Raw genomic sequence first — 23,553 nt, 5'->3', positions numbered from 1 at the left:
CAGAGCGCGGTGGGCGGGTGCGGAGTGGGCGGGGCTGGTGGGCGGGGCTGGCCTGCGGCCTGGGGCGCTGGCGAGCGGCCCGGGATTAGAGGAATTCGCTGGCGCTTAGACGCCCGGCCTGCGGCGGCGATGGAGGTCGCGGCGGTCCGGCTGCTGCGCGGCGGCGCGCTGGTGAGTGCCCCGCGGGGGCGGGGGGCGTGCTGAGAGTCGGGGCGACCTTGGACCCGGCGGCAGAGTCTTCTTTCTAACGGGACGGGGGCGCCCGCCCCTCCGCGGGTCGGTGTCAGACCTTTCCCCGCGGCCGGCCGCGACCTGGGTTCCCGGGGTGGTGGGGGGGGGGGACTGGCAGTGGCCGCGGCTGGGAAGGGGCTGGGGGCTGGCCGGACTGACGCTCCTTTGGCGGAGCCGGCTCCCTGCGTGGCGTCGGAGGGCCGCGGGGGCGGGGTGTCCTTGCAGCTGTTGGGCCCGGGCCCCCGCGTCTGGGACCTGCGGAGGGAGACACTGTGCGGAGATGGCACCTCTCCCTCCGGCGCCCCCTCTCCCCAGAGGTTATTTTTAACCGCCCGCCACCCCCTCCAAAAAGGAAGATGGTTACAGCGTGGCCCGTCTCCTTCCGAGCGAGCGGAGCGCCCCTGCCCTGCCCTCCCCTCCCCTCCCGGCCGCGGTCCTGCCCCACAGTGAGACGGGGCCTCGGGGCTGGTGGGTCAGACCCACGGGCCCCGAAGAGAGCGCCCCCGGGTCCTCCTCCCGCGGCTGGGGTCTGAGCATCCTCCTGGATGGGCTCACCTCGCACCCGGAGCTGAAACCCCGCCCCAGGGGCACCCACCTGTCGCGCCCAGTGCTGCTCGCTGGACCTGCGCACCTGTTGATTCTTCCACCGCCCGGCACCCGGTGCCCGCAGCCCTCTGGCAAGCTGTCCAACCCCCCGCCCCCCCCCCCCCACACACACACACACACTGTGCATACACTTCTGTGTGTCCCCCGCGGCACCTGGGCCTTGCTGACTGCGACTGTTCCCTTTTCACCTGTCCTCTTATTTGCTAGAATGAGGTGAAAGTTCTCCAGCCGCTGCCTGCAGGCAGGACTCTGTCTCATGAAGGATAATTACAGTTACTTGACATCTAGGGGTATTAAGAAAATTAGTCAATGTTAGCAAATTGTCGCAAAGAAAAACACGTGGTTATGATATTTGCGCGAGACTGTTTTTTTAATCGCTGTTGAATGGTTTCGCGGAATCGCAGCTTGGCTGTTGGTGTCAGGGCCAATGTTCCTGGAGCACACTCAGGCGTGTGGCGGCCTGTCCTCTGCTGCTCTCGCCGAATCGGGTAGCTCTCACAGCCGCCCCGTAAGGTCGTCTGACTTCCCAGATGCAGAGCCTGCAGCTGAATGCGATGCAGCGGCTCGCTCAAAGTCCCTCAACTAAGGAAACGGGCGGGCAGGTGTCACGCAGCTCGGATTCTGCACTTAGCCTTCCTCCGGGAGGCCGCGGGCCTGTTTCGTTTGGATCTGTTGGCTTGGTGGCCGCGTATCGTCCTTCCTCCTTTTGTAGGCGTTTGCGACGGCTGGGCTGTTGGCGCCAGCACCGTGGCTAAGAACGGGGGCCAGTTGCTTGGGCTCAACCCAGGCTCTGTCCCTTCCGAGGAGTATAACCTCGGGCATGCTGCTTCACCTCTGGGTCTTGGCTTCCTGATCCATAAAACGACGGAAATGACAGTACCTGTGCCCACAGGTGGTGGTGAAGATTCAACGAATTACATGTGCGTGTGAGGCACTTAAAATAGTGCCCCGCGTGGAGGTAGCTGTCCTTAAATATTCTCTCTTATTCTTGCCAGGTCTGAGTACCGTGGCAGACACAGTATAAAGACCCTGACACTGACCTCTGAGCAGCTTCTCTCTTGCCTGGCCAGGGTGTGGCTCAGTTGGTTGAGTGAGTCCCCGGCACCAGGAGGACCCACCCTGGTTTGATTCCGGTCAGGCCCCAGGCCCCGGTTGCAGACTCGATCTCCAGCCGGGGGCGTGCAGGAGGCAGCCAATCAGTGTTTCTCATGCTGTTTCTATCTCTTCCTCTCCCTTCCTCTCTGAAATCAATAAAAGCATATTTTTAAAAAATTAAGAAGTTTACCTGTTAGTGGAAAGCTTAGAACTGTACCCACCCGGCCTCACCTCACCCAGATGGGGCGCCGATGCTGTGGGGCCCGCCGCCTGCCTGGGGCTCGGAGCCGGGGAGACGCCAGGGCCATCGGGGAGAGGCAGGCTCCCGGAGCTCGGTGTGGCTCTTAAGACGGGCACCTGACCTCGCAGCCGGAGGTTTCAGAACATTGCAGGCGATTTCTGTTCGGTTCATCGTGTCCAGGACTGCCAGCCCCTCCAGCTGCCGGGCGCACATGGTCTCGCTGGGCGCCCCGCCATCAGCACCCGTTCGCGCGGGTATTTGGCATCTGGGCTGAGAGCTGGGGTGAAACAGAAACCGCCCGCGTGTGGTGCGTGTGGGAAACTTGGACGGGGGTCAGGCCACGTGGGTTTGCATCCTCCCTGCCACCCCCCGGGGACATGCCCTGCTCCCCACGGTGGGGAGAACGGCATGTTAAGGGGGAGGACATGCTCGCGGCTCGGAGCAGCTCTGGGCACGCTGTAAATGCTCAGTGAGCACCAGCTACTGGCACAGGCGGAAGGCATCACCACCCACTCCGGGCACCACCCACTCCAGCACCACCCACTCGGGGCACCACCCACTCGGGGCACCACCCACTCGGGGCACCGCCTGCTCCCCGCAGTGTGCTGATCAGCTGCGGGGCCTGCAGTTCACAGCAGGTCCTTGGCCTCAGGGAGTTACAGTTTTCGAGGACACCGGCATGAGCGTTAAGAAAGGGGTGACAGGACAGTAGGACACTTGCCATTGCTAAATAAACGTGGGACAGATGTGCTCAGGGGAGTGGCTTAGGGCCTAAGGCTTAGGGAAGTCCGCAGAGGGTGGGGAGTCCAGGCCAAGGGGTGTCAACCAAGCGGGAGGGGCTGCGCTCTGAGAAACCTTCAGCGGGGAGGGCGGAGGGAGGGAGGGTGGAGGGAAGACGGGGCGGGTCGGAGCAGTGCTGTCACCGCAGGGGGTAGGCCCTGCTTGTGCTGCAGCAGCATCGCCCTGGGCTGGGCCCCTCTCCTCACCTCGATGCTGGCGTGTCTTCCTCCCGCCCCCCCCCCCCCCCTCTGGTTCCGGGAAGACCAACCGTGGAGATCTCCGGCTGCCTTAAGATTCTATCCGCTTCTCTCAGGGGCTTTTCCCTGGAAAACGAAAATTTCACTTTCCACAACTGAACACTGAGTCTCCCTTTATTTATTTGTTTTAAATATATTTTTATTGATTTCTGAGAGGAAGAGAGAGAGACAGAGAGAGAGAGAGAGAAGCATCATTGATGAGAGAGAATCCTGGATCGGCTGCCTCCTGCAGGGGATGGGGCCGCAACCCAGGCCTGTGCCCTGAACGGGAATCGAACCCTGACCTCCTGGGTCATAGGTGGACGCTCAACCCCTGAGCCAGTCCGGCCACTGTAATCTAAGTTAGAACATCTCAGCATTTTCTCCTTGCCAGAAAACAGGCACCGTACACATTTGCCGGTGGCCGTTAGGGTGTTGAACTGCTGCAGAAGACACTGGGAGATTGATCAGAATGTTGGATTCATGTGGCCCTTTGACATGGAATTCTTCTTTCCGATGGCGTTGTGCAGGTAGAGTGCGCAGGTGTGGAATAACGTAGGTCAAAGCTGTTCATCAGGCTTTGCCCCCCCCCCCCCATTTTGTTAGCTTAACAATAAGAGGCTGAAGTGAGAAGCAGCAGCGTCTGAGCTGCGACAGAACAGCCGTGCAAGAAGCACTGACTCAGGCGGGAAGGTGGAGGGCCCAGGTGGGGAGTGTTTAGGGGTGAGGGGAGGGCGACAGCTGCCCGGCTGGGAGGAGGGAGTTGCTGTGGGTGTTAATGAGCTGAGGAAGGATCTCTATGGGTGTGAATAAACAGACAGCCATGCTAATGCCAAGGATTGTCATTGCAAGTGAATCAGCTACCCTGGAGGGGGTGGGGAGAAAGAAATTTCAGAAACAAAGTATTGATCGGTGAAGGGGAGCAACCTTTGCACCCCAATATATGTTTCTGTGGCATAAGGGTGACTATAGGCCGAGTGGTTTTGTTTTTTTTAAAATATATTTTATTGATTTTAGAGAGGAAGGGAGAGGAAGAGAGAGATAGAAACATCAGTGATGAGAGAGAATCATTGATTGGCCACCTCCTGCACGCCCTACACCGGGGATCAAGCCCGCAACCCAGGCATGTGCCCTTGGCTGGAATCAAACCTGGGACCTTTCAGTCTGCAGACTGACGCTCTAGCCACTGAGCCACACCAGCTAGGGCTGGGCCGAGTGGTTTTAGGAAACAGAGGACATGGGAGAAGTTCTGAGAACCAAGAAGAAGACCGCCTTTGTCAAGGTGGTTTGTGTTGCATGGGAATCTGCAAGGCCGGCTCCCTCCCTGGGCCCGGCCTGCCTTCCGGCTGGAGAAGGCCTGCGCTGTGAGGGCGAGGAAGGGCCACACACTAAGATCCGGAGGCCCGCTGGGCGGCCTTTCAATGCAGAGACCTGCAGGCCGGCCGGGACGTGTGGGATGAAAGCTTGTTAACTAGAAGGCGGTCGTGGAGGGGACTCGTCCGAGGCCAAAGGTCAGTCGTCACCTCAGCTGCGCCACCTGTGGCTGCATCTGGGATAAGGTATCTTGGGGATGTCAGGGTAACTTCCTTTTCCCAGACCCCTCGGGGCTCAGTCTCCACCAGACCCTTCATTGCCTTTGTTGTCGCGTTCATTGCTGTTTGCTCTCTTCTGCCCCTCTGTGTGAAAATGAGTGTGTGTCTGTCATTTACCTTCATACAATCCCACCGGTTCCTTGCCCCCCTAACCCCGTGGTCAGCAAACTCATTGGTCCACAGAGCCAAATATCCACAGGACAACGATTGAAATTTCTTTGGAGAGCCACATTTTTTAAACTTAAACTTCTTCTAATGCCACTTCTTCACAATAGACCCGCCCAGGCTGTGGTATTTTGTGGAAGAGCCACACTCAAGGGGCCAAAGAGCCGCATGTGGCTCGCGAGCCGCGGTTTGCCACCCACTGCCCTAACCTGTCACCAGTTGATTCCGTGTCACCCTCTGCGTTCCCCTTTGAGGCTGACTGTAAATAAGAGGTAAATGGCCATTTCCGAGCGAGCACTGTCTCACTGTGCTGAGACCTGCTTCCTGGCAGTTCGGCTCACATAAACTCCGGGACCCGGCAGGTGACCGTCCGCGCTGTGTCCTGTGCTCCGCCTCGGTCACCCCGTACCCGGTGTTCCACCCCCACACCTTCCTTCCGTGTCTCCGGTGCTGGCTCCTGCCTTGTTGGCGAGTTACTCCGTGTTCCCGAGCCTCTACCTGTGTACAGGCCGGGACGTGCCGTTAAACTGTAATTTGTTTTTCTCCTGCTAATCCGTCTCTTATCAACCTGACTTCCAGGCCCGCCCGAAGCACTGAGAAGGGTGGGAGTGTGGCAGTATGGGGAGAAGCTGGGGCGGTCCCTGGGCAAGTGGAAGGGGGGGTCTGAGACAGAAAACAAAGCAAGACCCAGCGGTTTGGGCCGCTTGCAGCCGCTGGTGAATCACAAGACCTTACCCCCTGCCAAGGACACCTGAGAACAGAACGCCCCGCTTACGTCGCCCTGGCCTGGGAGAACAGAGCAGAGACCCAACTATGCCGTTTGTGCCCCTAAACCCAAGGACAGGTCCACTGGGCGGCGTTGGACAGGAAAGAGCTGCTCGGCAGGCGGAGGGGGAGGGCGACGGAGGGGAGGGATCGCACCCACCAATCAGAGAAGTCAGCTGCCCTGGGACTTGCCTGACCACATGACCAGATGTGGGTGCATGACCAGGTGCCGGGCGAGAAGCCACCACAGTGCAGACGGGGGTTTGGAACCTGGTCTGCTTCCAAGACATCCAGCAGAGGAGCTTTAAAGCTCGGGGGGGGGGGGTGTATAAGCCCCTGGACCCCCCCCTCGCCACACACACACACACACACACACCCCGCACGAGCTCAGACTCCCCGAGGCGCCGCTGTGCTTTCTGCCCGGTGTATCCCAGTCCGTCATCCCCTGCCTTGCTGCAGGGCTGCTTTCTGTCATTGTTAGAATTCCTCTCCGGAGGGTGACAAGAGCCGAGGAGGGGCGCCCCTCCCCCTGACTGGGGGGGGGGGTGCTGTTCAGGAACAGAGGAGGGCTCTTTTTCTGCCCAACACGGGGCGGGGCGGGCTGTGCCTGAGCACCCCACTGACTGACCCACTTCTCGGTGCTGTGTCCGCCGCTCGCTCGTGTGCGAGGCGTGAGCAGTGCATCATCCTGCGTAGAGTCAGGTTCTAACGGTCACGGTTACACTGACCGAGGGGGTGGGCCAGAGTGAACCCTGTTGAGCTCTGGAATGGAAGCAAAGGCACGTGCACACGCACACGCACACCCCCCTGTCTGCAGGGGAAAGGGCTGGGGGGCGGTGCACACACCCCTGTCTGCAGGGAAAGGGCTGGGGGGGGCGCACACCCCCCTGTCTGCAGGGGAAAGGGCTGGGGGGGGTGCACACACCCCTGTCTGCAGGGGACGGGCCGGGGCGCACGGGGTGAGGCTCTGAAATGGCCCTGCAGGGGAAGCAGACTTGTGTTGCAGCATCTCCTGGGGAAAGTGGGGGTGGCTCTCCCTGGGGGTCAGCACCCCTTTGTCATGTGCCTGCCTTGGCCTCGCGTGCTGTAAACACCTCCTGTGCTGACCGCCAAGGAGGAGGTTATGGCTCACACTGTGGCCAACGTTAATGACTTTAGCAAAAGATTGACCCGAGCGCTCGGCGGTCGGGATCCCGGCCGGCTGTGTGCCGTGGGTGAGCGCAGGGCAGCGCAGGAAAGTGTAGAGAGCTGTTCTCAGAATGTTTCAAGAGGCGTAAACGCACAGGGTTACAAAGGCAGTAGATGGCGGTAAACCTTGTAAAAGGACTGTCAGTTGTGACGGGACATCGGTGCCTCTTAAAGGGGCCCGGCCGCGGGAGGGACCGCCTGGACTTGAAGCAGCCCCGAGCCCAGCAGTGTCCCGGGCGTCGGACCCGCGTGGGACGTGCGAGGGTCTGTCCTTCCTTCCGTGGCAGTGGCGTCACGTCACGCCTCCCCGCTGCGACTCGCTCCTAGGTTGCGAAGGGAAGGAAGGGCTCTCTCCCGTGAGGGGGCCGTGAGGTGTGAGTGACCCATCCCAGCCCCTGGGCTTCAGGGCCGTCCACGGGGTCCCCGCCCCCAGGCTTGGTCACCAGTGACCAGTGTACCAGCAGCCGCCGCGGTGCAGCAGGAAAGAGACGGACGGAGCTCTGGAAAGCGGGGCGGGGGGGTACGGGGGGCCGGCATGAAGCCCCCTCCACTCAGGAGCACGTGCTGCTCTGCCCGGAGACCGGGGGGAGGGGCAGGGGGTGCTCTGTGGACAAGTGTGTGACGGCTGCGGCCACCACGCCGGGCAGGGGCTCTCTGTCACCGTCGAGCCCGGCCGGCGTGGCTCCGTGGTTGAGCGTTGGCCTGGAACCAGGAGGTCAGGGTTCGATTCCCGGTCGGGGCACAGGTCCGGGTGGCAGGCTCATCCCCAGTGTGGGCGGACAGGAGGCAGCCGATCCAGGATTCCCTCTCCTCCTTGATGTTTCTCCCTCTCCCCCTCTCCCTTCCTCTCTGACATCAATAAACATATTTTTTTTAAAAATAAACTCTCACTCAGCATACAGCCCCGTCTCTTCCGGGAGCACTTTCCCGCCGACGCTGCGTGCCCTCCTCCGTTCTGGTCCAGTGTTCCCGGCCCAGCTCTGTCTGAACGAGAAAAACGTTTCATGCAGCTTTGCCCCAAACCACCTGCCTCCTCATCTCCAAACAGAACGAAACGGGGCAGAGGGTGAATCCACACACCTCCCCTCTCTGCGGCCAGTGGCTCTGTCCCAGGAAACCGGAGCAGAATCCACGTGCTCCCAGCTCCGCGCGGCCGCGATGGGCGGCGTGCGGGGACCGGGCCGTGGCTGCCGCGGGGCTCCCCCGTTCTCGGGTGTCAGGGGCTCCGCAGGTGCAGCCAGAACCTGGAGGAGGGAGTTTGCGTGACGCAGGCGCGGCCGTGGATCCGGCACCGCTCTGCCCTCCCCACGCCCGGGACGCGTGCCTGGCTGCCCCGTATGGTCGGCAGCTTCTGGAAGCGCCAGCGCTCGCCTCCCTCTGGACGCCCAGCCCGGGCGGGGCCGGGGGCCGAGGCAGCCTCTTCCTCGTGAGGGAATAAAGGAAAGCACGGATTTCTTTCTCAGCAGCTTTATCCGGAATAACTTCCCTCCACGAAGCTCAGTCACTGTAAGTGGAGAACATGGTGATGTTCAGCCCATTGACGGAGCTGTGCGCCCACCCGTCACCCAGAGAGGCTGGGAGATGTTTGTCTTCAGAGGCATCCCTGTGCCCTTCACAATTCCTTCTCCTCCCCCTCTTCCTCCTCCCGCTCCTCCTCTTCTCCTTCCTCCTCTTCCTCCTTCTCTTCCTCTCTCCTCCTCTTCCTCTCCTCCTCCTCCTCTTCCTCCTCTCCCCCCTCTTCTTCCTCCTCCTCCTCTTCCTCCTCCCCCTCCCCCTCCCCCGCCCGGCTCCACCCCAGCAGCCACCTCCCTCCCTCTTCTGGATTTTCATAGATAGAATCACATAATATGTGCACTTCTGTGCCAGCTACCCCTACTTGGCATGTTTTTAGGCTTGGGAAATGACTGATTCCTTGTTTCCTTTACTAAAATTCCGCAAAAGAACAGTGAAAAGGTGTAATAAGCATTAAAATTGGATGGCCTCTTTTTTCAATAAAATTGTAGCAACTCCATTGCTGAGTAGAAGGGCAGGTTGAGGGCTTGGGACACGGCGACAGGGAGCGTGCTAGCCTGGCAGGTCCCCGAGGTAACTCACCGCCGGACCGCTTCTGTCATGACGACTGAGCGCCGCTGACCCCGCGGTCCTGGCAGCAGGAGCCATCTCCGCCCTCGGAGCCCTCCCTGTGGCGGGTCCTCGCGGGGTGCTTTCCGTGGCTTCTCATCGATCCTCACGCTCCGAGCGAGCGGATTCTCCACGCTTTACAGGGGAGGGAACCAGGACAGAGGTTGTAACGGAGGTCAGAGGTCACCTGCCCAAGGTCACAGCGTTGTTGGCGATGAGGTGCGAGGGTTCGCAGCCAGTTCTCTGACTCCAGAGCTGCTTTCCTCTTAGGAGTTCTTATTGACGTCAGAGAGGAGAGGAGGGGGAGAGAGAGAAACATCGATGATGAGAGAGCCACGGACCGGCTGCCTCCTGCACCCCCCACTGGGGATGGAGCCCACAACCCGGCCTGTGCCCCAACCGGGAACCGAACCCTGACCTCCTGGTTCCTAGGCAGACGCTCAACTGAGCCCCGCCGGCCGGGCCAGAGCAGCTTTCCTTCACCCTTTCTGTGCTGTGCTCCCTTCCTGACGAGAAGCCGAGGAAACACACAGGCCGTGGAGTTAAGAATGAGCTGCATCTAGAACGTTCTCTTTGCTGGCCGGTAAAGTTCGCCATCTGGGGATGTGCTCATTCGGAGCAGCTCGTTGCTGGTGAAGGACTTCTATCCCCGCAGCCACGTTTGCTCTTGTTCCCATGACCGTGAACAAAAAGAAGTTGATGTTCTGACCCATCTCCTACCGTGTGTGCGCACGTGTGCATATGTGTGTACATGTGTGCGTTCCACCTCCATGTGTGTGGTGTAGGCATGTACACATGTGCCTGAATGCTCTCTACTCAACGGGGACTGTTTTTACAGCTAAGACGAACCTTCCCAGCCTGCCTGCCTTCTTGGAAGAGCCCGCCCCGGGCCCTCCGGTCCTCCCAGTCCCAGGCGCAGCTCAGCCCGGCAGGCGGCGGGCTCCCCGGCGCCCCCCTGCAGACGCTCTCCGAGGAGGAGCTGATGATCCAGAGCGCAGGTGAGCGGGCTCCCTGCCCTGGCTGCCCTCGCCGGGTCGGGGCTGCGGCTTGAGGTCCAGGCACGCAGGCGGATCTGTGCATCTGCGTTTGTGAATGGAGTTGTTTGACATTAATTTAAAATTCTTTTTGAAAAAAGTAATGCACGTCATAGCAATAGAGTCAGACCTGCGGTGTTTTTTTTTCTCTCGCACAGCTAAAAAATTTGCCCAGGAACAAGTCGCTCCTTTGGTCTCAACAATGGATGAAAACGCGAAGATGGAGAAGTCAGTGATACAAGGCCTGTTCCAGCAAGGGGTACGTAATGCAGACGTCTTCGGGTTCGATCCCAGTGAACACGTTCCGGGTTAAAGGCTGGGCTGCTTCGGGACGGCGGAGGGTCTGTGACGACAGCGTCTGAGCTCTGCGGGGAGCGACCGCCTCGGCCTCAGGCCCCGCGTCCTCGCTGCTTCCTCCCGGAGCCCCTCTCCGCTTCTCCGGCCACTTCCCTCTCCCCTGCGGCTGTCCCTTCAGCCCAGCTCAGTGTCCCCCAGCTTACAGCCGAGCAGCCAGCACCGGACGGCGGTGGAGGGCCAGAGTGTCGGAGCGGAGGGGAGAGCGCTGGCCTGCCACTGTGACCAGCTCGGGGGGTGAATTGCGTGCACACGCCCTCCCTTCCTGGGACGAGGACTTGGACCCGGGGAGCTGCGGGTTCCTGTCCAGGCCGACTGCTGAGCGGCTCGGGTCCCGGGAAGCCCGGCCGCTGGGTCTGGCCGGGCCAGCTGGGCTGGGAAGCGCCGCCAGAGCGGTGCCGTCGTCAGGGTGTGGCAGGTTCCCGCGCCCCTTCCTGGTCTCCGCAGCATCTTCCCGTGGGGGGGCTTTAGGTCACAGGTGGAAGCAGGCAGCGTGGCGGGTAGTTACGTCGCGCTCTCAGATGCGTGTGGTCGATTTCACGTGCGTGGACATAACGGCATCCACACGACACGTAAAGCGGAAGGTGCGTGCTCACAGCTCGCCTGTGGCTTGTTCTTGCGAGAACGGCTGCCTGCTGAGCGCCTGCCCCCCCGCAGTTCATGGCCGTGGACGTCGACGCCAAGTACGGAGGGACCGGGGCCTCCTTCTTCTCCGTCGTGCTGGTGGTGGAGGAGCTGGCCAAGGTGGACGCGTCCGTGGCGCTGATCTGCGACATCCAGAACACGGTGGTGAACGGGCTGCTGCGGAAGCACGGGACGGAGGAGCAGAAGGCCGCCTACCTGCGCCAGCTGGCCACGGCCAAGGTGAGGGCCGCGGGGGGCGGGGGCTTCTGTGCCCAGTTTCTGGGCGGACGTGGCTGTGCGTGGCGTGTCTGCTCCAGGCCCGGAAGCGGGACCGGCAAAGCCCCTGGTGCGTTCTCGCCGCTAGAAACACTCTGCCTCTCGCTTCCACTGGGAAATCGAGAGGATAATCGTGTGACAATGGAGTTACTTGTTTGACCCGATGACATTTGTGGTGCCCTCACTGGAGGTGTCACGTCCCTCACGCTGTCTTTCTCCTGGAGTCGAGCCGATTCACTTACACTTAGCACTGGACGTGCGTGCTGGGCCCCGGCCTGCCTTAGACGGGGGAAGGGGGTGGGAGGTCGGGAAATACTGCCGTCAGGGCGCTGACTCGGCCCTGGGACGAGCAGGTGGTTAGCGTGGCCGCCCGGCCAAGGAGGGTGTGTGCTGGCCGTGAGCGTGTCCTGCGGGGAGTGAGCCGTGAGCGTGTCCTGCGGGGAGTGAGCCGTGAGCGTGTCCTGCGGAGTGTGAGCCGTGAGCGTGTCCTGCGGGGAGTGAGCCGTGAGCGACCCTCGTGTCCCCGCAGGTGGGGAGCTTCTGCCTCTCGGAGGCCGGGGCCGGCAGCGACTCGTTCGCCTTGAAGACCAGAGCCGAGAAGAAGGGGGGCCACTACGTCCTCAGCGGGTCCAAGATGTGGATCAGCAGCGCCCGGGAGGCAGAGCTCTTCCTGGTGATGGCCAACGCGGACCCGGGCGCGGTCAGTCCCCAGCGCCCGCCTTCCCGCTTTCTCTCCGCCCGCGCCCAGCCCCCCAGGCCTGTCCTCCTCGGCACTGGCAGGTGCGTGCCCGCCTCCCTCGCAGCGCCGCCTCCTGGTGCCGACGCAGGTGTGTGCCCCGGGCCGCCACTTCCATGTCGTCTCATTTCCCATTCCCGATTTAACGGTGAGAAAGCCAAGGACCGTTTAGTTCATTTCGTTTTAAGAAATTGGAAAATTTTATTCATTGGAAAATAGACATACAGCAAAATAAATACATTTTAGCGTTTGTCTTTTCTCCAATGTGACATTTAATGGGATTAAATTTTAAGACGTTTTTAATGAAATTGAAGATGAAGCGTGGAGTCCCCGTGATCACGTGATTCTGTAACTGGATCATGGAAAAGCCCCCCCGGGTTCGGAGGCAGGAAGAGGCGAGGCTGTGAGACTGAGCCCAGGCCTCTCTCCTCGCGCCCCCCTGCACACAGTGCCCGGCCCCTCGCGTCTCGCTGAAGGTCCTGCCGGCCTGCACTGGGGAGGAGGGGTCTCCGCGGCCCAGCGTGCTCACACCCGCCTCCCCCAGGGGTACCGAGGGATCACCTGCTTCCTGGTCGACCGGGACACGGAGGGCTTCCACGTGGGGAAGGCGGAGAACAAGCTGGGCATCAGGGCCTCGTCCACCTGCCCGCTCACCCTCGAGGACGTCAAGGTGGGTGCCGAGCTCCCGCGCATGAACCGCGGGTGCAGGGAGGCGTCCCCCCTCCCCCCGCCGCACGGGACAGGTGTGCAAGGACTAGGGCGTGCTCCGGGCGTCATGATCACTGCGCTCTCCCGAGGGGCTAGGCCGAGAGGGAGCCTGGCTGCCCGGCAGCTCCGTTTATCCGCCATGCTTGTGGCCGGGCTCAGGCAGGAGCCCGTGCGGGGACAGCGAAGGCCACAAGGGGGGGGTGTTGCTCAGGGAGATGGAGAGCACCGGGCAGCGCCCCTCAGTTCTGAGTTGAGTCGTTTAAAAATGAGGGTCAGACAGAGAGAGAGAGAGAGAGAGAGGCGCGTGCGCCGTGGGGGTGGGCTTTAGAGAGAGAGAGGGGCCGTGGGGGTGGGCTTGAGAGAGAGAGAGGGGCCGTGGGGTGGACTTTAGAGAGAGAGAGGCCGTGGGGGTGGACTTTAGAGAGAGAGAGAGAGAGAGAGAGAGAGAGGCCGTGGGGGTGGGCTTGAGAGAGAGAGAGGGGCCGTGGGGTGGACTTTAGAGAGAGAGAGGCCGTGGGGGTGGGCTTGAGAGAGAGAGAGGGGCCGTGGGGTGGACTTTAGAGAGAGAGAGAGGGGCCGTGGGGTGGACTTTAGAGAGAGAGAGAGAGAGAGAGAGGCCGTGGGGTGGACTTTAGAGAGAGAGAGAGGCCGTGGGGGTGGGCTTGAGAGAGAGAGAGGGGCCGTGGGGTGGACTTTAGAGAGAGAGAGAGGGGCCGTGGGGTGGACTTTAGAGAGAGAGAGAGAGAGAGAGAGGCCGTGGGGGTGGACTTGAGAGAGAGAGAGGGGCCGTGGGGTGGACTTTAGAGAGAGAGAGGCCGTGGGGGTGGGCTTGAGAGAGAGAGAGGGGCCGTGGGGTGGACTTTAGAGAGAGAGAGGCCGTGGGGGTGGACTTTAGAGAGAGAGAGAGGCCGTGGGGGTGGGCTTGAGAGAGAGAGAGGGGCCGTGGGGTGGACTTTAGAGAGAGAGAGGGGGGCCGTGGGGTGGACTTTAGAGAGAGAGAGAGAGGCCGTGGGGGTGGGCTTTAGAGAGAGAGAAAGAGAGAGGCCGTGGGGGTGGGCTTGAGAGAGAGAGAGGGGCCGTGGGGTGGACTTTAGAGAGAGAGAGAGGGGCCGTGGGGTGGACTTTAGAGAGAGAGAGGCCGTGGGGGTGGACTTTAGAGAGAGAGAGGCCGTGGGGGTGGGCTTTAGAGAGAGAGAGAGAGAGAGGCCGTGGGGGTGGGCTTGAGAGAGAGAGAGAGGCCGTGGGGTGGACTTTAGAGAGAGAGAGAGAGGCCGTGGGGTGGACTTTAGAGAGAGAGAGAGGGGCCGGCGGGGCGGGTTCTCTGCCGCTCACACCGGGACTCGCCTGGCTCACGGCTGCGCCCGGACTGGCCTGCAACTGCCGGGGCCTCACGCCGCCTCCCTCCTCCTGCTTCCCGCCCCTCTCTCCGTCTCCGTCTCCGTCTCCCTGCTGTCCGCACCCTGAAGCCGAGTGCCCCTGTGGCTGTTTCTTTTTTTTTTAAAATATATTTTATTGATTTTTTACAGAGAGGAAGAGAGAAGGATAGAGAGTTAGAAACATCGATGAGAGAGAAACATCGATCAGCTGCCTCCTGCACACCCCCTACTGGGGATGTGCCCGCAACCAATGTACATGCCCTTGACCGGAATCGAACCTGGGACCCTTGAGTCCGCAGGCCGACGCTCTATCCACTGAGCCAAACCAGCCTCGGCCTGTGGCTGTTTCTGGAGTGGCCTTTGGAAGTGATGAGTGAACACGATCCCCTCCCCTCCCCTCCAGGCGCCCGTGCACGTGCTCAGATGCGTGCTTAGGGGTGACAGCCTCCACGGGAGCCCCCACCGGGTGTCCGCAGGGAGTCCGTGTTCTCTGTGACTCCGTGTCGCTCACGCTGGGCCCTGCGGACAGGAGCTGGGCGCCTCATTCCTTCGTGCTGTGGAGGGGCTGTATGCGACCCCCTCCTCTGACGCATTCGTCACCGGCAGGTGCGGGCAGGGGCCGCCCTCCCAGAGCCGTGCGGGAGCCATTCACGTGGGACGCAGCGGGGCGAGCACTGTGCTGGCTCACGGCTCACACGTTGCAGTAGATGTGCGTTAAGAGGAAAAAAACAGCCGGGCCGGGAGGCTCAGTGGTTGAGCATGACCCACGAACGGGAGGTCACGGTTCGATTTCCGGTCAGGGCACAGGCCCGGTGCGGGGGGGGCCAAGGAGCGGCCGTCAGGAGGCAGCCAGTCAGTGATTCTCATCATTAACGTTTCTATTCCTCTCTCTCTCCCTTCCTCTCTGAAATCAACAAAAACATTTTTATTTTTGCGTGCTGGCCCACGCGCCCCCACTCACGCGCGCACCTCCCACCCGCGGGGCCGGCGCCAGCCAGGACCCCGCTATTTGGGCACACACATGCGTGTGCGCCTCTGGCCTGGCTTTTTCTCCAGGTGCATTTTGTATTGTGACACTTTGTTGTTGTTTTTTTATTTGTTTGTTTGTTTGTTTTTGTTTTTTTGTTTTTGACACTTTGTTTTTAAAAAAATACATTTTATTGATTTTTTACAGAGAGGAAGGGAGAGGGATAGAGAGTTAGAAACATCGATGAGAGAGAAACATCCATCAGCTGCCTCCTGCACACTCCCTACTGGGGATGTGCCCACAACCAAGGTGCATGCCCTTGACTGGAATCGAACCCGGGACCCTTCAGTCCGCAGGCCGACGCTCTATCCACTGAGCCAACTGGCCAGGGCTATTGTGACACTTCGTACTTTTTCAATAAACATGACACCTGAGCCCGCGGTGCTGCCTTCCTTCCCGGAGACTCAGCGTGCCAACAAAAACAATTTTTAAATATATTTTTATTGATTTCAGAGAGGAAGGGAGAGGGAGAGATAGAAACATCAATGATGAGAGGAGGGGAGGGGAGGGGACTGCTGCACGCTCCCTACTGGGGATCAAGCCTGCAACACAGGCATGTGCCCTGACCTGGAATCAAACCAGGGATCCTTCAGTCTGTAGGCTGATGCTCTATCCACCGAGCCAAAACAGCTAGGGCAACATTAAAAATATATATATATACACACACATACACATATATAATTAAAATGAGTTATGTTGAATTAAACTAAGAAATAATTGCTGTTTTCCCAGGTTCCAGAAGCCAATGTCCTGGGGCAGGTTGGCCACGGCTACAAGTACGCCATCGGGAGCCTCAATGAAGGGAGAATAGGAATCGCGGCTCAGGTGGGTCGCGTTGTGCCCTCTCCCGGTCTGTCCCGGGGCGGGTCAGTGAACACGCAGGAAGGGGAAAATGCAGTGCAGCCAGCAAGCAGGGAGGCGTGCGGACACAGGGGCGCCCCCCTCCAGGCCCGCAGGGCTCCGGGCTCCGGGTCGGACCGGGTTGGACCGGGTCGGAGATGTCCTGGGGACCCCGCAGTGGGCTCAGGTGGCCGCTTCCTGCTTCAGAGCGTGGCCGTTTCCCGGCGCCTGCATCGACAGCTTCCAGACTGTGATAGATAGATGCAGCGTTCTACTTTAAGCCCAGCGTTTAGAGCATGGAATGCACCCTGCGAGAAAGCTCTGCGTTAAGAAGAAGTGGTTTTGAACTCTGTAGTGAAAGTCTCTAATCGATAGGTAATGACATGGTAGCTCTTAGTTTTTCATGTGAATTCAGGTGATTTTTGTGTGTGAGACGCTTGACATAGAGTAGCTACAGTTGGATAGATATGTAGGGTGAGAACCGTCCAATTACCATATTTGCCCTTTGCCATGCATATTACATTTCTATTAAGTGATACCAGTTATTTCTCAGTTAAGAAAATGAATAAAGCCTTTGGTTTTATTATAAATTACATCATTTTTGTAGGATACATTTATTTACTTTTAATCAGTGAATATCTGGAATTCAAAAACGGAAGAGCTTTTAGATATTGAAGATGTGATACGGATACCAGTGGTTGGATTACTTAAATGTTGTGGCATTACTCGAGATTATTTTCACCGCTGTTAGGTTTGCTAACAGAATATTCTTAAATCGTAACGCTTACCTCCCACAAAACCAGACAGCATCTTACTGACGAGAACTGGCTTCCCTGCCCTTCTTAAGGCTTTCTGCGGTTCCGCTTCATCAGACATGTAGCTGATGGGGGCGCTGGCGCGGAGCACGCAGCGGGACGGCGCTCTTGGCTCAGGTCGCCCACAGCCTGGCCAGAAGTCAAGGTCAGGGAGCGCTGCTCCTCGGCTGGTACCGCGGGCGCCTTGTAAGGACCGAGGCCCAGGAACGGGTCTGGAGGGGTCCGTCCTCGACCCTCTGCAGCCGCAGAGAACTCAGACTTCGGGGCTCGCAGTGAAAGCATTTCACAGGGGCGGGGGGGGGGGGGGGGGCCTGTGTTAGCGGACAGCGGCCGTTTCAGTTTTCGCGCCGACAGAAAACTCTGCTCTGAGGTGAAGTGAACGTCAGTCCCAGGGCGCTGGCGCCATCGGAGTCAGAGCGGCGGAGCCGCGCACCTCCCGTGGTTCTCTGGAGTTTGGTTCGTTTGCTTTGCCCTTTAATTTTAGCAGATCCTCTGTCCCCCAGAAAGCTCAGCGTGAAAGGCTGGAGGGAAAGGTGATGAGTTCTCTCGTTTTTTGTTTTTTGTATTTTTAATCTTTATTGATTTCAGAGAGGAAGGGAAGGGAGAGATTGAAATATCAATGATGAGAGAGAATTATTGGTTGGCTGCCTCCTGCACACCCTCTACTGGGGACTGAGCCTGAAACCCAGGCATGTGCCCTTGACCAGAATCGAACCCTGGACCATTCAGTTCGCAGGCCGACGCTTTATCCACTGAGCCAAACCGGCTAGGGCGAAAGGTGATGAGTTCTAATGAATCACGATGTTTGAGGGCATTTCCCCCAAAGCTTAACCTACCGACTCGCTCCCTATTCCTGACCCTGCGTGGCGTGCCGTGCTCACATGGGACTTAATGACGCCGTAACGGTGGGTTCCGGGGCCGTTCGGAAGATGCGGAGCTTGGTTAGCAAGGAGGATCCGCAGCTGGGCCGGCCCCCGTGCTGGGTGTTCCTCCCGGGGTGAGCCGCGGTCTTCCCACCTGCTCCCGAGTTCTCGACTCCAGCTCTGCACTCCGCCCGTGCGGGGGTCCGACGCCCCGGCTGGCCACACGGCCCTGCCCAGGTTCGGGCTCTCACAAGAGGAAATTCTGATCTTCTTCCCGCAGATGCTGGGACTGGCCCAAGGCTGTTTTGACTACACCATCCCGTACATTAAAGAAAGGATGCAGTTTGGCAAAAGACTATTTGACTTTCAGGTATACAACCCTTAGCATCTTCTCCTGTGCGGGTGCCGGACTCGCCTGCCTTCCCGCTATTGAAGAGGGGGTGCAAGGCCGTGGGGGACCCTCGGATTCCAGTGGGAGAGGGAGGGGCACCGGGATGTCTGGGAGAGCCTGAGAGCCGGCTCCGCACAGCTTCCTAAGCTCTGGGCTAAGTCCTGGTCCTCGGTGTTCCTGGCGTCAGGCCTGAGACAAGGCCCCGCACCTCGGGGCTCCGGCGGCCTGTCAGGTCACAATGAGGCCCCGTCCTGAGACGGGGGAGGTGCCGGCGCGGCGGGGTCTGACAGTGTTCAGTGACTGACAGTGAGAGGCAGGAGCCGCGCAGGATCCTCCGGAGACTCGCTCTGTCCGACCCGCCCTTCCACGGGCGCACTCGGCACAGAAAGTGCCAGAGAGATGCTCCCCGTCCCGTGTGGGTGGCACTGGCCTGGCCCCGGGGCCTGGCTCTCAGAGCGCCCGGCAGCCAGGGGATTGGTTGGGGCCGATATCATCTTCCTCTCCAGCCAGGACCGCCCTCAGCAGGTCTTAGCAGGTTGGAGGCTGGAGGGCAGCTTACGGAGCTTAGCCAGCTCATCTCTATCGATGCAGAGGGATTACTGTGCGGTCTGCATAATCCTCGTGAGCTCGGGCCTGCTGCGTCTTTCGGGGCGCATAGCAGCCAGGCATCATGCAAGCATACGCACTGCACGCGTGCAGAGGCCCCGGGCTGGAGTGCACAGTCAGGTCAAGGTCTGCAAAGTGGGAGCACAGCAGGCCTGCCCGGGTCCCCACAGTCACGTGACCACCGCCATCTACTTGGAGGCTGAGTTCCCAAGGTCCCCACAGTCACGTGACCACCGCCATCCTCTGCACGGAGACTGAGTTCCCAGGGTCCCCGCAGTCACGTGACCCCTGCCATCCTCTGCACGGAGACTGAGTTCCCAGGGCCAGGCAGGTGGTATCAGAATTACAGGGTCTGTGGTCCCAGCTTCCGGTCAAATGGTCACTGTATGGTCCTCGAGGCCTTGCTCAGAGCCAGCCGCCACCGGACAGCAGCAGAGGGCCAGGCGCGGGCAGGGTTGAGGAGGCTTGGTCCCCTCGGCACACAGGAAGCGGCGGACTGTGGACGCCGGGGAGGGAGGACGGACCAGGGCGACATTTCTAAAGCTGCTTCTTAGAAAACTTGGAAGTCTGGTCATGAGAAGCAGCGCTGTTAGCTTTACGTCTGCGTGAAGCCTGGGTTCCCCTTGGTCGGTTTTAAGAGCTTGACTCCCATCAGAGCAATTGGCTTGGCTCCGCCTGCGATGGCGTCGCTCTCCTCCAGACCACGGGCTCCCGGAGGGAGGGGCCGGCTGCAGAATCACGTGTTCTTCATTCGAGCAAATGAAAGTATATATTCAAAGCTTGCTTTTTTGGAACTTGGTTTAACCTCCACTTGAACATAAAAAGGGTTGAAAATAATTATTAAATAGAAGTCGAACTTTTCAAGTTAACTTGGTGATCATTAATTTTGTCAACCTTGACAGTGACACAGAATCACGTGAACTTGGAAGACTTGTTAAGCAGCACGTGCTGTGCAGGTGGCAGGTTTTGAAGTGTTTTTACAAAGCGAGTGTGGAGCTCCGGGGGTGTTTGAGCCTGTCGCCCATCGGCGGGACCCGGGCGCCGTCTCTAATGTGGCCTCCTGTGCAGGGGCTGCAGCACCAGGTGGCCCAGGTGGCCACGCAGCTGGAGGCGGCGCGGCTGCTGACCTACAACGCCGCGCGGCTGGTGGAGGCGGGGAAGCCGTTCATCAAGGAGGCGGCCATGGCCAAGTACTACGCGTCTGAGGTGAGTGCTGCTGCTGCTAACGCTTCAAAAGTAATGAAAACGCAGGCGCTTACGCAGAAAAGGGCTTTAATTCTGTGAGGTCCCGAGTGCCCAGGGTCCCACCTGGAAGCCATGGCCCCAATTCAGGTGGGAGGCCCCGTGAGCCCCAAATCGGCCGCATCCGAGTGCTGGCGCCGCCCCCATGGTTCCACATCGGGGCGAGCGAATGCCATGGAGATGAGGGGAGATGGAAACACCCGGAAGGGGCCGCCGTGTTTGCGCTGTTCACACAGACATGTTTTGTGTTATACAGACGTGTTCCGTGTTACACAGACGAGCTCTGTGTCACACAGACATGTTCCATGTTACACAGACGAGCTCCATGTTACACAGACGTGTTCCATGTTGTACAGACATATATCGTGTTACACAGATGAGCTCCATGTTACACAGACATATTCTGTGTTGCACAGACATGTACCTTGTTACACAGACGTGTTCCGTGTTACACAGACGTGTTCCGTGTTACACAGACATATTCCGTGTTACACAGATATGTTCCGTGTCACACAGACGTGTTCCGTGTTACACAGACGAGCTCCATGTTACACAGACGTGTTCCGTGTTGTACAGACGTATGCCGTGTTACACAGACATGTTCCGTGTTACACAGACGCGGACTGAGAACCCGGCCAAGTCCCGGGGCTGCCCTTCCAGCCTCAGCAGTTTGTCCTCCTCCCGTAGCCTCACGTGGTCCCTGAACCCTTCGTTCCCAGTTAGCTCCTGTCTCCGCCTCGCTGAGGCCAGACTACCAGACCCCGTGTCGACGCTGCCCGCCGCCCACGCGGCACGGGAGTGGGGTGGGAGGGTCTCACAGGGACCCCTGCTGTGTGTGGTAGGTCGCGGGGCTGACGACCAGCAGATGCATCGACTGGATGGGCGGCGTGGGCTACACCAGGAGCTGCCCCGTGGAGAAGTACTTCCGAGACGCCAAGATCGGTAAGGGCGGCCCGTCCGCTCGCCGCTCGCCCTGCTGCTGCCTCCTGGGTGTGCGGGCCGCAGCGGCGGGTGCTGTGCCTGCGCCCGGGAGGGGGGCGGGGGGCTCTCCTCTGGCTGGGCTTTCCCACCTCTTCCTTCAGAACCGGGATTCACACATTCTGTTAAAAACATCAGGTTGCCTTTGTAAACGCCTCGGCAGACCTTTAGTTACACCGCAGCCAGCTCTGCTGCCCTGGCCAGCGGCTCGGTTGTGGGAGCATCGTCCCGTCACCAAAAGGCAGGGCACAAGCCCAGGCGCAGGTCGGGTCCGGGGGTGGGGGGGGGGGGCGCGTATGGCAGACAACTGATCTGTGTCCCGCCCCCCCCCCTCGCTGAAGGTCAATGAGAAAACACACCCTCGGGTGAGGATTTTTAAAAATCTGCCTTAACTTTCCTTTTACTGAAAAGGTTAGTATTTGGGGCTTGGTTAGTGCCTGCGAGCCTGAGCGTCCGAGGCTGTGTCCCAGGCGGAGGGCAGAGGCCGCCCTGAGGCCCTCGCGCTTCTGCGCTGCCGGCTCAGAACGAGCTCCTCGCCCGTGCGATGCGGGTTCTGGAACCAGAGTCTCACTCGCAGGCGGAAGCCATCGTCTCGCAGGCACAGCCGCTCCCCCGGGCGGCCTGAGCACAGCGCGCAGCGGGGCAGGGTCTGTGAGCTGTGCCGTCCACTCCGCTGAGTCCTCATGTCTGTCCCTGTGTTTCAGGTACGATATACGAGGGCGCGTCCAACATCCAGCTCAACACCATCGGGAAGCACCTGGACGCGCAGTACTGAGGGCCGCGGGCCATGGGAACTCGGGGCTCGGTGCCTTCTGGGCAGCGGCAGCGAGCGGTTGATGGAGTTGTGGTCCTGGGTCTCGGCCGACTTCTCTGTGCTGCCTCCCAGCTCTGCCCCGCGGGCACGGGAGCCATTTCAATCTGGGAAGAAACGCTGCCCTCTCTTCTCGGAACTTCTCCGCATCCTGAGGCGGCGTCCCGGCTGCAGGTCCAGAGGGTTCTCTCCGCGTCTGGACGCTGGGTCACCCACGCTTCTGTTCCCATGATTCCCCCCGTGGCACGCGTCAGGCATGTCGGTTAGACGTGGCAGTCTCCAGGGTTGAGTCCGTCCTAAGCTGCTAAACGAGGCAGAAACGGCCCGATGTTTTCTGTGGGAAATCTAAAAATCCTAGTTGTGAGAACCTGAGAACGGGGGCAGTGGGCTCCCCCTGTGAGTCACAGACACCAGGAAAACGTTGTTTTAACACAATAAAGCGAAGCTGCCACGGGCCAGCCGGTGCGGACACGGCTGTGCGTCTCCGTGCGAAGCTCCGGCGCCGGGCTCGCCATCAGAGGTGCCGTCCCGTCACCCGTCCCGCGCCGTCGCCCGCAGGTTTCTCCTCAAACGGACGCGCTCCTGGCTCCACCGTGGCTCCGTGATTCTCAGGAGGGAGGTGCCTGCCCCCCACGAGCCATGTCCGATCTCATGGGGGGGCGGGGGTTAGAGCACGTTCAGTGACAGGAAGTAACAAGTAATTTCACCCTGGGGAGCGGATGCACGTTGGTTGCTGACAGTGCAGACGCAGGAGGGCAGAGGTCGGCACGTGTGGCTGGGGGGACCTGACGGGACCCCCGTCAGGAGGGACCTCGAGGGGGCGTGTCCCGAGCCCTCAGGAGGGACGGGGATGGGGGTGCCGGGGCCACGGGTCCTGAAGGGCCTTGGGACGGTGAGTGTTTGAAGGCTCAGCCGCCGCGGCTGCACGGGAAGCGCCTCGGGGCCTAGATGAAGGACGGGGCTCAGGAAGAAACGAGGTTCGCCGAGAAGCTGTGCTTTGCGGTCATGGTGATGGAACTGGATTGTGTGATGCAGATCACAGGTAAACATTCAGAATGGTGCACATTCAGTGGACGTGGGATTACATTAAAATATTAGGAAGAAATAAGAACAGTTAGTCCTTGGACCCAAAGCGGTAACATCTGCTTAACTTTCAAATGGGGAGATGAGGAAAGCCCTCATTCAGTCTCTCAGAACGAAAGTGGGGGACCCGATGGGAAGTGGGGGGACCCGATGGGAAGTCGGGGGGACCCGATGGGAAGTCACGGGGACCCGATGGGAAGTCGGGGGGACCTGATGGGAAGTGGGGAGACCCGATGGGAAGTCGGGGGGACCGATGGGAAGTCACGGGGACCCGATGGGAAGTCGGGGGGACCTGATGGGAAGTGGGGAGACCTGATGGGAAGTCGGGGGGACCTGATGGGAAGTGGGGAGACCCGATGGGAAGTCGGGGGGACCCGATGGGAAGTCACGGGGACCCGATGGGAAGTCGGGGGGACCTGATGGGAAGTGGGGAGACCCGATGGGAAGTCGGGGGGACCTGATGGGAAGTGGGGAGACCCGATGGGAAGTCGGGGGGATCTGATGGGAAGTCGGGGGGACCCAATGGAAGTGGGGGGGGCCTGGTGGGAAGTGGGGGGGCTGGTGGGAAGTCGGAGTGGGTGCAGTGCTCTGAAAGGAGGGCCGTGGACGTCACTTCCTGTGACTGAATGCGGAGAAGCCAACGTTGGTGAAAGACTCGGCTCCCCTGGAATTAGGAACACGGGAGAACCCACAGGAGCCACGGGCCTCGCTGATGTCCCGGCGAGCAGCCGATGGACGTCTGACGTCGGTGTTTCCTCCCGCCCCCCCC

At 60.1% G+C, this 23,553-nt stretch overlaps 1 protein-coding gene across 1 annotated transcript; it reads left to right on the top strand.

Annotated features, from left to right (window-relative positions):
- The first annotated feature begins 43 nt into the window (after positions 1-43).
- ACADSB (acyl-CoA dehydrogenase short/branched chain) lies at positions 44-22,820 on the top strand. Its single transcript, XM_079794301.1, has 11 exons — positions 44-171; positions 9,859-10,018; positions 10,213-10,313; positions 11,066-11,272; positions 11,838-12,008; positions 12,589-12,714; positions 15,888-15,980; positions 17,954-18,043; positions 19,739-19,876; positions 20,755-20,854; positions 21,595-22,820. The coding sequence occupies exons 1-11, from the start codon at positions 130-132 to the stop codon at positions 21,663-21,665; spliced, it is 1,299 nt and encodes a 432-aa protein (XP_079650427.1). The 5' UTR covers positions 44-129; the 3' UTR covers positions 21,666-22,820.
- The last annotated feature ends 733 nt before the right edge of the window (positions 22,821-23,553 follow it).

The sequence above is a fragment of the Cnephaeus nilssonii genome, assembly GCF_951640355.1.
Source record: "Cnephaeus nilssonii genome assembly, chromosome: 16".
NCBI classification, from domain to species: Eukaryota; Metazoa; Chordata; class Mammalia; order Chiroptera; family Vespertilionidae; genus Cnephaeus; species Cnephaeus nilssonii.
This window is presented reverse-complemented; position numbering and strand designations above follow the sequence as displayed.